Source organism: Barbatula barbatula (assembly GCF_947034865.1).
Source record: "Barbatula barbatula genome assembly, chromosome: 5".
NCBI lineage: Eukaryota > Metazoa > Chordata > Actinopteri > Cypriniformes > Nemacheilidae > Barbatula > Barbatula barbatula.
Genome location: NC_136769.1, coordinates 17683032 through 17695418, shown reverse-complemented (window position 1 = coordinate 17695418; position 12387 = coordinate 17683032). Strand labels below are relative to the sequence as shown.

Below are 12387 nucleotides of genomic sequence, written 5' to 3'. Positions count from 1 at the left end.
GTTCTGAGAAACATAGAGAAAGATATTTGGAAGAATGCCGTCATATTGACTTTCCGCGTCCGCAGTGTTTCTTGAGCTAGCCCAATCGTGGATAACTGCGGATAGACGAGTTCGTCACATGCGTGGATTGAGTGGATTTGGGCTGCACACAGACAGGGTGTGCGGACAACCGCAGACACTCCTGATGACGAAAATGACGTCACGCAGGCAGCACACGGAGGCAGGCGGCCTGACTATACTTTTGCCTTTAGGGTGCTTGGAGTCAAAACCACTTGGTGCTTTTTTTAGATGTCCAATCAAAGCTTATTAAGATTTCTGTGCTATTATTTCTTGAAAAGTGATTGCATGGGAGGCACCGATTATTACAACTTCTCTGATTCTTACAAGTGCAAGTGACACACAAATACACACACATATACAAGCCCACAAACAGGCATAAAGCTTATTTGGTCGTCCACATTTATGTTGCTAGGAAACAGACTTTCCCTGAAGCTTTTTATTATTTTAGAAATACTGTTTATTTTCATTATTCAGACTTTAAAGCTCATACTGGAGAGCGAAAAAAAAGTTCTACTGACATCGCACACACAAACACTTCAGAGCATGAATGCTTGACTGTGGTCTAAACACACGCCTAAATACAGCTTGGCAATTACGAATCAGATGTATGCCATGGAAAATTTAATGTTAAGAATGCAATAACCATTCTTTGGTTGGGGCGACATTCAGAGAGAAAATATTCTGCAAAGTTCACGTAGAAAATAAAAATAAATCTTGACCATGTAATAGGAAAAAAAAATCCTGGATGGAGCTCATTACCTCTTATTCTATCCGGGCCCTTCAGGTCATACCGTATGTGATTACATTCATTTCTAATGCTGCCGCCAATCACTCACATTTCTCGTATTTCCCCAGTGCATCATAATACCAGATTTTACTCTTAACCAGGTCATTTAAATGTCTGTCACAGTCTTAGTTACACATCAAGGCTTCTACTGTTTTCCGTCTCACAACACTGATTTTCACATGAACATAAAACCAAACTACATCAGCTCCCTTGTGTCTTCAAAAGTAAATGTTTATGAATGATTAAGGTTGAAAAACACTTAACCTCAAATGTGTCGTTATTGTCTGGTTTTTGTTGTTTGTCATGTTCTGGTTGTTTCCAATTATTTGTACAGCTTCACAGACAGCGCAGTATTAGTTTGGTAATTGCTTTGCCGCAGACGTAAACCAGAGGAGTAAAATTACACTAATATGAAAACTTCAATATGAAGTATTACAATATTTACACTATTTATATTCAACTCGGCTATGGTAGCTAACAAGGGAAGATTCATTTATGCTTGCGTCACATGATCCACGAGGCAGGAGACTCAAATGCAGGGGATCAGAAATGTATTGACAACAAAAAACCTTCTGTGTCCAGGAGAAGAAAATCTCAGGAACTCACACAGGAGAGAGCCAGGCCCACACGGGGAGAGTTTGACCAACTGAGGAAGAACTGAATGCGGGGAGTGATGTGCCTGGGTGTAAAAGGCTTGGAGTTCGAGGAAGCCAACAATAAATACTGCGGGGCAGAGGGGGAGAAATTGCCCCAAACTGGGAACAAAACAAAATGAGGGGGAGGAAATTATCAGATCATCTTCTTTATTTGTATTTTACAGTTACCACTCTTATATAAACAAGATTTTAACTATTTAAATACTTGAACAGTTTAATGCACAGGTACTTCCAGTTTCCAATTGAACTGACAAGAGGAACTGTCATTTGCACCTGTCTGATCAGATTTTACACAGACTTTAACTTGGCAAATGACAGTGGTATCTGTGGGATAATCCACGGCTAGCCGTGCATTAAACAATTTTAATGCACTTTGTGTAGGCAACCAGGTTATTAGTCTCCACGTCGTGCACTAAAATCTTTTAATGCAAGGCTAGCCATGGATTACACCTTACTTAAATGACATTACATTTTATACTTATCAAGCTGCTTAACGTTGAACCTGCATTATGAGTCACACACAGTATTAACTGTTCCTAATTTCAAAGTTATTATTGTATTAATGTTCATTATAATACTATTAATGATAACCTTTTGGTGTTGCTAAGGGGTTACTGGAGCTCTGCGTACGGTGCTGTGGGGGTTCATAATACTGAAAAGGTTGGGAAACACTGCTATAGATCAATAGTGACAGACCGACCTACCTAGACGTACAAAAAATCACTTATTCAGTTAGGCTATATTAAAAGGTTATGGTGTGGCGCTAGTGATTTAGCGCCTCAAAAAATCCCCCACCTCCTTTTAAAACGATGACAAATCGCCCCCTCTGGATTTCACCGTGAGCCTGGGGTCTTATCCGCTGTGACGAAATACAAAATCAAATAAGCGTGCGTGATCAGACACTACCAAGACAAAAGCTATTACAACTTGTCTGATCTAATCAATAAATGACAGGAAACCCTGACTTTGGCAATACTATACCTCCTTGTTTCTTGCAAGCATCTTCCATAAGCTGTAATAAGAGTCACCTGTGAATACGGTTCACAGGAAAGGGAGGCTCTGCTTAGCATAATTTGCATAATATTAATGAGTGAGTGTCTGGGTTAGAAGTATTAGTTCTCTTCTGTGCTAATGAAGGAGACAAACAGCTTCCTGCAACCCTAATGATGGCAGTGATACAGCCGGAGGCAACGGTGGTTCACATTAGCTCTGAATCTCACAGGACTGAATCGGGGGGTGGGGGGTACATTCATTGACCACAGCTAGTTACATTTGGCCAGCAATCACTCTTTTATAAAAAAAACAATAATGAAGACGCGTACATCAAATCAAGCACAAAACAATCGCTTAGTTCTGCGCTGCACGTAACAGGTGTTTTTCCCTCCTGGACAGAAGAGGTGCAGTCATTAAAAATAAAGCAGCTCATATTTTAGGAGCAGCTGTGATAAACAGACGTGTTTCGGTTGCTATAGAAACACAAGGTGCATATGCCCATCATTACGTTTGGCTTTGAAATCAGTAGAAAAGGATTCAAAACGAGAAAGGCTGAGAAGAAGACTGCAATACAATCGACTTTGTTTCTGGACGCGAATCTTGCAAAGCTGTTGGTTCATGGACGTGACTTGCGTTGTGTACCTCTGATTGACTGCATGAACTAAAACAAGAAACAAGATCTATCCATGTAGCGGCGGCAGAGGAACACTTAAAACACGTTTGGCTGTGCTAAATTCGTAGCCTGTGGTATTACGACGCTCTGTGCCTTTCGTAAAGATCAAACTTTCATTCTCAATTAACCACAGAGACCGAATCACGTCTGTCTGTGGCTCGTGGAAATTGTCTGAAAACCAATCCTGAATGATTAGGAATAGTCTTGTAAAACTGCATTGAGCCAGAACAGTAATTGTTTCACGATCCACACAAAGGCCACTCTTGTACGTCATTCTTAACACAGATAAAATTGAAATGTGATAAGAGCAGCGTGTCAAGATTGAGTCATACTCAAAGTGTGAATGTAGTATAGATGTAGTAGGCGTTCGAGAGCATAATGAGTCACTGGCCTGTTCATAGACTGTCATTCCACCATCTGTTGAGATCTGCGGGAAGTTAATAGATCAATATAAAACTTCAATCGTTAAACACATTGAAACAGAAGGACTTCACTATATCGACTGTATCAATAAGGGAAAATACAAGTTCGTACAGGCACCTTGCAAGGGTTTGATGTGCAAAGGTTTCCTTAATGTGTTGACATTTTCTATTTCAATTGCCTTTAGTTTTACAGCCCGGTAACACTTGACAGTTTGACAAAACCATGGACGAAAGCATGACAAAAAGGAAGACACTCAAAATGTATAAATTCAAATTACTGACTTTGCATGTTCGGGAAGTGAAATAAAAGGTGAGTGTTTGTGTAACCCATAAACTGACGAATGAGCCCTGTGAAGCCTTGGTTTGATTTTATAATCACTGGTTTTAGCCACTTTCCAGTACCACAAGTGCCTCACGTGTTCTTATCAAGAACCATCTTTTGCACTGTACGGTTCTACAATTGGCTATTCTTATTTAGTACATCTCAAATGTCTTGAAGCTACTAGACAATTTGTTTAGATCAGCTGAAAAAGGGGAAAGAGTTTGAAAAATGACAGGATTGTTTTTTAAACTTAAGGGATTGCTACACAATCTTTTGGGAGAAAGTTAGCATTAACACACAACATTGCAGTTAACATGCAGTTGTCTCACACAAAGTTATAAAACATGGGAAAACATGTTTGTGAAAAAAACTGGTGGGTCTTGCAAAGGAAAACCCCTGCTGTATGGAAGATCATGGATTGGGTTAAATTACTTTTAAAACACTGAAATGATTAAAATGACTGGCAGTTTTTATCATCCGTGTAAGTAGCATATTTGGTCAAATAAAACAAAGCAGAAACTGATCATTTCCTCATATTTCCAGTGTGCTGTTAGTAATATCGATCGTGTGTGCTGCAACAATAAAAGTGCCCATAGTTAAATTGATTCTTTGTGGGCTGTAATCTAAAGCGTTTCCAAAAATCCTTTGTGAATCTTAAGAAGTGTCCTCCTACAACACCTGTGCAAGTTTTAGTTCAAACTTTTAGTTTTTGCTCTTAGTGTGTCCCTGACTCACCTGTGTATGGTGGTGCCAGAGCGCCGAACAAGCGTTGGGGGACTTCCATCACCGCTGGCCGCGGCAGGGGGCTCTCTCCTGGTCCTCAGAGACTGGCTCCTCTGCACCTGCCTCAGTACACTGCTCTTCAGATCCAGCAGTGTCGACATGATTGTTCACGACCTGCAGCAGAGACCACATACTGCATCAAATCCACGGCTGGAGAATGTAAAAAAACATCTCGAAAAGAAGGGTGTGGAAATTAAAAAGAGGAAACAATTAACCCAGCGTCCACCTCTCAGGCCGACCATTGGTTGTGCTTGGGGATGAGTAATTACAGGCATCATCCCTCCCCTTCGTAATCCAGTTATAAACACACTTTGCATAGGGTGCACGCTGCTCCTGTCCAGCATTAATTGACATGTGTGTCAGGCCCATTTGTCTGCGGCCGCGGCAAGCGGTCACTGGAGTGAGAAGCCCAGCCTGCAATTACTCTCAATGTCACAATGCCGGCAGATTTTTCACCTGACAACTCAAAAGTGGCACAGACGGCCGCCACAAGCTCTTAATTCCGATTGACTGGAATCAGAGGATTATGGCCGGTGCTCTTAACCTGAGGAGTTTGAGAGCCGTGAACAACAGCCACTTCATTCTGGGTTCGGAGTGAGCATGACTCACTAACATACAACACTTAGTCAATGAGAGAAAGGCAACTTCACTAGAGAAATTGTGGGGAAAAATGAGCATTGAAAGTCATGAGAGAAAGATTCAGAACAAGTGGTTGAAAATAATCTTGATTGAGATGCAGATGTGCAAACACTCCTTTCATCTCATGACAGATAGACCTCCTTTGTCAAATTTCTAAATGTTTCGAGGAGGAGTCTAGCCCACTGCTGTATCAGTTATCTATGGATCAACGCCATAAAATACAACAATGGCACAATGTTTTTCTTCTGATATGATCTAGCATGATTCTGGGGGATTATATTTAACACTGCAAATCAACTGGTCATTGATAATCTGGTCACTGACTGGTCTAGATTGTTTTCCAGGGTTCATGAAGCTCAAGCTCATGACTGACATCCCTCAGCGTGAATAACTCTGTGGGACAAGAGGAAAAGACATGTTTGCTTTTCACATCCCCATAATTTGACCAGACATGCATCGGGGGACCAGACAGTGGTTTTGCAGAAAAACAGCGTCTGTCCCCACACAGCGCACATACCACCGGTTGCCGTGCTGGAATCGAGTGCTGCGCATTGAAAGATGTGCGTTCACCTGAGCATACCGGTGGCGATTAGCACCAGGCCGGCAAACAGCTGCTTCCCAGAGGGACCATCTGAACTGGATGTCACTCCGTTTCAGTCATCAGCTCCCATGAAAGGTGAGAACTGACATGCTAACCGAAACAACGCAACAGCTGCCAAGGGACCACCGGCATCCCGACTGGTGGTCCCCGCTGAGCGCTCCGACCTTTCCATAGACTCTTGCTATGTGAGTGACACCGTTGCTCAATAGAGAGACAGTATACCTGGCAGTCAAAGGCTTCTCCGCTGGGGATAGAGGGGTCTCTATGGTAACGCGGGAGCGAGACGAGCCGCCAGCGCAGGTACACAGGATTCGACAAAAGCAGCACAAAGCATGCTCTTGTTTTTGGTTCCTTCACCTTTCATCAGTTAAGCCGGTGATGGTGACCAGGGGATTATGAGGAAAGAGTTAACATCTTTAAGTTTTGTTGGATGACACATTCCTGAACTCACAAGAAGTCAAAGTTAAAGAGGCTGTCACCAGATAAGCAATATTACATTTATGCTTCCATCTTTTGCTCTTCTCAGACATGCAGTGAAGGACTTTAATTTTAGACTTTATCGATTTCAATACCTCCAATTGTTACAAAATTGTTTTATTGATTTCATAATGTTCCTTCTTATACAGTCATTCATATACAGGGACTGAGCAGCTGATTTAACCTATAGATTTTCACTCACATTCATATAGATAAGTTAACCCAATGATTTTTGTCAAGTGAAATGAGGCGGGGTAGCTGTAATAATGCTTTCAATGGTCTGCCACACAAACTGCACCAGAGCCCCTTCCTCATCCCTTATTTACTTGTGCCAAATTCTTCCTACCAAGATATGCAGGTCAAGAAAGACTACAATGAGACATTCCTAGTATGTATATGTTGTATGTTAGATGTGTGCTGCACTAGGTCAGTAAGTAAATCATCTCATATGATTCTTTCATTATTCATTTATATGGAATAACTGTTTATAAAATCAATAAATGCAACAACAGCATATGGATTTGTGTTGAATAAAAACAAGTCCCGTCCTCTATAATTAGCATTTAATATTTCATTTCTCTCAGAAAATGTTGATTGTGACTTCCGGTTCACGACTTTAAAGGTTTTATACTGTATTCTCCCATGTATAAACTATATGATGGACGGTCACGTGACAAAAGTTGTGCTCCGTTTGGTAGACAGCTCTCCCTTACCTATTCACTGTTACCTATTTTTCATGTTGCTCTGAGCAAACCGTTTTTCATTATAATTTGTGATGGCAAACCCTGTGATTGTCATAGAGACATCTTCTCTCACAATGAAGTCTTTCTGGATAAGCACTATGAGACAGCCCATAACCGTGTCTCCAATATTTTCTAAATTGCAGAAATGTCAAGTGTCCTTCTCATTATGAAGCTCTGAATGTTGGGCTAAAGGTTGCCTGTAAGAGTGCCGTTTTCCACATCGGCAGTGAAACGATATACACACACATATTTAAATATTTTAACCTGCCAAGCCACAGTGTAATTCAATCAATGCAGTCCTTCGGCTTTATCAGACGCACAATTCTTTCTCGAAATATGCCAACACCATCGGTTGCGTGGGTGTGGAATAGCCCCAGCTTTTCCCCGGGGTGAGAGCATTCAGTGAAAGTGTGAGGCAACATCCCATCAGTTTTTGAACCTGACTGACAGCACAAAGACAGGCGCTCGTGAGTTCAGGGCTGATGCTGCAGGAATGTGACACAGGTTTTCTGGCGTTGTGCCGAAATAAAAGGTCTTCCACAGTGAATTCAGTCAGATGGGGGAGGTGTAAAGAGGGGAAACGGGGCACATATCATTACGATCCAGGTGCCGATAAGGGCCAATAATCCTCCAGGCTCTGATAAAGGTGTAGGGCCATAAGGGGAGATATGCCAGCTTATTTCCCACCAGGCCATTTTCTAAGAGCCGATCTGGAGTGTTGATCAACGTTAACGTCAGGCATAATACCGCACAAACATTTTGCAATTGCGATCGATCGAACGTGAAGAATAGGGCCGTAGTTTTGTTTTTCAAGGCGACGTTTGAGATGTTTACATGCTTTTACGCTCGCCATGTGATGGAACAAATTGGATAGACGTTAGATGACACAGTCTGTCCGTCCCTGTGAGGTTGTTGTGTAACTGAACACTGACAGTAAGGGAAATGTTTGCTTTGTTCCAAAAACTAAAGAGTTTTACCACTTAAAATCTGCAACCGAACCATCATGGCAACAAGAAATTGACTAGTTTTGAAATTAACATCTGCACAGAAGACTCAAATCACTAACTCATTTCAAGAGACAGATGTTAAAAGAATAGAAAATTTCACTTTGATATTCTAATACATTTTTCAACTTTTCAGTTTTGAATAAAATTGTTCTACTCATTTTTGTTCAATGTTCATCAAATCACACTCAGGTCAACAATCTCCATGCCGTGTAGGCAAGTTTATATATGTAACGGATAAATAACCAACATCTTTAACTATATCAGTGCAAAACTAGTTTGGGCTCAGGATCGTGAATGAGAAAGCTGCAATGAATTTTTATTAAACATAGAAAGTTGAAAATCTCTTACTGAAACCACGGTGAAATACTGAAGTCAACAGCAACTTTGAGAAAACTCAAATTAGACAGTGAAATGTCATTCGTTCAAATGTCGTACAAGTGTGCCGGTTGATTATTTGGTAAAATGAGGGGTAAATCATGTCGAGCCGTCGTAATTTTAAAGAGAAATGAGAAAGTCAACAGCTCTAATGGTTTGAGTCGAAGGACCCTTAACCTCAACAACATGGCATGACTTCAGCACATGAAATGCCGAGAGGTTTTTTTAAGTAATGCAAATCCACAAGTTTTTTCTATATCTCCAGAAAGGCATTTACAACCTACAACTGACAGAAGGAGTGCTGTCTTTCACATGTGGCAGGAATCTCTTTTCACACGCCTGCTTGAGCCCCATTAAGAACTGCACAGATTTAAACTGTCAATCAGGAAAGTCTGTACTTTCACATTGTGGGAGTCCAATTGAAGGACTGTTTTATTCTCTACGGTGAATGTAAAAGAAATGTAATGCCTCAACAATATTGAAATGTTCCTGAGAATTTAAACAACCACGAATAGGAAAGACAGACATGAAATTATTTGAATTTATTTCTCTCAGATCAACAAAGATGCAATTGTTTATTAAATAATGTTTTTGATGAATAATCCCACTTCATCAAACTACTTACGAAGTGGTGAAATATTAAAGTTTCAATGTTTCTTTTGACAACTGACATGTTTTTGCACTCTGAGCTGTGTTTAAATACATATCCATCACTTGATATATAATTCGCTTCTTGGATCGTCAACCTTGTCTTGTGTCTATATGTGCTGTTGTCTTGGCAACTAACTCCCTCGTGGACCATTGCGCCATCAAAGCGTCTCCCAGGGGAGAATAAAATACGCGTTAGCATTAAAATGAGCATTTTTCACCGTTTCTTATTTTTAGAGTGAAAACAATTCACTTCGTCTTAAAAAATGCAAGGTCTTAAAGAAAATGGCTATCATTTTAGTCTTATGCGCAATTCATTACTTTAATAACAATGAGCAAAGGCACTTGGTAGGAAACAGACCAACAAAACTTAACGATGTCGGTTACATTATAACGTATTCGACCACTTTTGTCAAATTGTTAATATTTACACAGGCTACTAAATGTGTTAAAAGCAACCTGATAGTTTTGTGTTAATGCAAATCGTTGTCAGCCATGCTAGAAAAAAAGTGCTTTTAACTGCGCCCTCCGAGCCCTACTTCAGCATCCATAACATCTGTTGCGACATGACTACAGGTGGCAAACTACTATAAAACATATGCACGACCAGTCAACAAAGGTTCACATTAGATCACATTGTTTAAAGAATGTTTTGAATGTCACAAAAATGGCGAAGAATTCACAACAAACCGACTAATAATAAAATAATGTAGGCTTGTTAAGATTTAATGCAAACAACGTGTTTTTTTAACTTGCGCACTTAGAAAACAGATAAAGCAAATAATACCTCGCATCTATTTGTATACAAAATGCATGCGTTATAAATGAAAACACATCCAGATCAATATGAAGCAGCTCACCTGTGGATCTCTCATTCACTGATGCGCGATGCTCGTGCGACTGTTTGTGTGCGCCTCAGACTTTTCTTCGCCCATGGAAATCTACGCGACTGCTCGCTGGTATACCCCTTTAAGATGGGAGATGTCAATTTAGCAATGAACGTTAATTTGTCCTCATCTGATGACAGGAAAACGTTTTAATTTCTCCAAGACTATTTCCTCTCCCCTCGCGCGCTCCGGTATAATCCATATATGGTCATGGGAAGTGGAAGACCACTTTGCATGCCTGGAGCAGTTGCCGAGGGGCTGTCAGCCCTGTGAAGAATAAAGAGCTCTGCCACGTTGTTTTGGAGTTAAAACAAGAGCATGTTTACACATTTGTTTGTGTGAAGACCCCAAAAGTAAACCTGTCTGAGGGCATTGTGATGAAACATAACATATACGTATGCTGGTATAAAAATATTTGCCATTTACCAAAGACAAACAGACTTCTGCATCTATAATGTACAGAAAGTGTGAATATTTTCACATTTACATCAAATGTGCATTTATTCAAACAGCAGATGCTTTATCCAAAGTGAGGGAGCATTCAACGTTTGGTCTAAAAAAGCAGTGGGAACAATCAGCATGTTTACATTAGTACTAATGCTAGTGTCGAACACAAAAAAGGAAGCTTTGCAGAAATTTGTCATTTCTCTTTATATGGAGCACAACAGACCCTGTGTGAGCTTCAGTATTGCCTGCCAATATCAAAGGCTGGACCGCTTTCAGTTTTATAAATCGTGATATGCTGAAGCTCAACAATTGAGCCTCCCTTTTTTGCCAGCATGTCAAAAATAGGGCGAATTTATGTGAAGAACCTCCGTGACACCTCTAAACTATCGTTTCACTGCTGTTCCACTGGAGCCCGTTGAAAAAAAACCCAACTGAGGCTTGGCATTTATGTAGGTCTCCTCTATTTTGTTCCAATTAGGCAAAACAGTAGGAGGAGGTGCTATCGTGCAGACAGTAGAACTGAGAGATTTATTAGCATGAGAAAAAAAACATGGTCCCGAGCTCTCAAACGTGCCAGTGCCTTGTTTTCAGACACATAGCCTACGTGAGAGAATAGGATGAAACGTGACGCTCACAGTCAGGGGGGCCAGAACAAGAACTGAACATTGCGGATTCTTTTCAAATGACTCCTCTGATATACCAGAGAAAAATGACCTGCACTCAAAGACCATCAAAAATATCATTTATTCTGGACTCTTTTAATAAGGACAAAAGGAGAGGGGGGTTCAAATTGATCCTCCAAGCATGATTTTTAAGCTGTTGTTGTAATTGATTATCGATTGAGTTATTGGTTAGACTCTCCTAGCGTGTGAAACTACACTGGCGAATGTTGACAAAGCTCAAAACACAGCACTGACAAGTCAATTAAAAAAATGAAAGCACAATCATTGGCAAACTGCGGCTGTTCATTGCATTTAATGTCCCACACCGGAGCATTTGGACTTAAGATGAGCATCAGGTTGTTTAATTACAGAGCCAATCCTTGGAGCTCGTGTGAAGTTCTTATAAATATATCTCAAACTTGATAAAACCGAAAGGCAAGAATCAAGTCATCTACGGAGGAAGCTTCAGAATTCCCGACTATGAGGCAACGCAAAGGTGTCACTGGCCCCCTGTCCTCGCTCCCTGCGCCACCAACAGCACCCCTCACCCATCCACACCACCCACGTCTCCATCGCCTTTCCTCGCTACTATAAATAGGCTCGGACACATTAATTACGTAGCTGCTGGGGTGAGGTGCCTCTCAACACTGAAATTATTCTTTACCACAGCCAATAAAACAAAGCACCAGCCAGGCATCTCGGCAGAGGGTTTCCAAATGGCTGGAAGATGCTGGTACCTGGGTAGAAAAAGATGTGGGATTGTTTACTTTCATTGGTTTCACGGGGATGCTTTGAAGCTTAAATAGCGGAAATGGACGAGGATTGGCATCAAGACTCTATGGCTCCAGAGTTATTATAGTTTTGGTTTTATTCATATTTTTAAATTAGCTTTTATTTTTTTATTAAATTTGAGTGTTAATTCTACGTTCAGTTTTAGCAATTTTAGCTTTTTGTCATTTTATAATTTATTGGAATATTTTTGATGCTGCTATATAAGATTAATTCAGATCCGCAGGTGTTATAATCCCACTATTTCAGTATAGTTGAATTGTCCAAAAGGACATTTCCCATACCTTATGCATGACAGAGGGAGCACTTAAGAATATGAATATAGGAAGAGGAGGTCTGAGGATTCACTGGGTCCGTCGGGTAGGCATCCATTCTAGAAATACATAATTTATCCCCCAAACACAGAGGAAGCCTAC

General features: G+C 40.7%; 1 protein-coding gene across 1 annotated transcript in view; it reads right to left on the bottom strand.

Annotated features, from left to right (window-relative positions):
- baiap3 (BAI1 associated protein 3) overlaps window positions 1-4797 on the bottom strand; it is a gene marked incomplete at both ends in the record, with an annotated part of 28337 nt that extends 23540 nt beyond the window's left edge. The window contains one exon of the mRNA XM_079457417.1: window positions 4649-4797. Within this exon, the coding sequence (XP_079313543.1) occupies window positions 4649-4797 (149 nt within the window). The remainder of the gene's footprint in view (window positions 1-4648) is intronic.
- Window positions 4798-12387: the final 7590 nt, after the last annotated feature.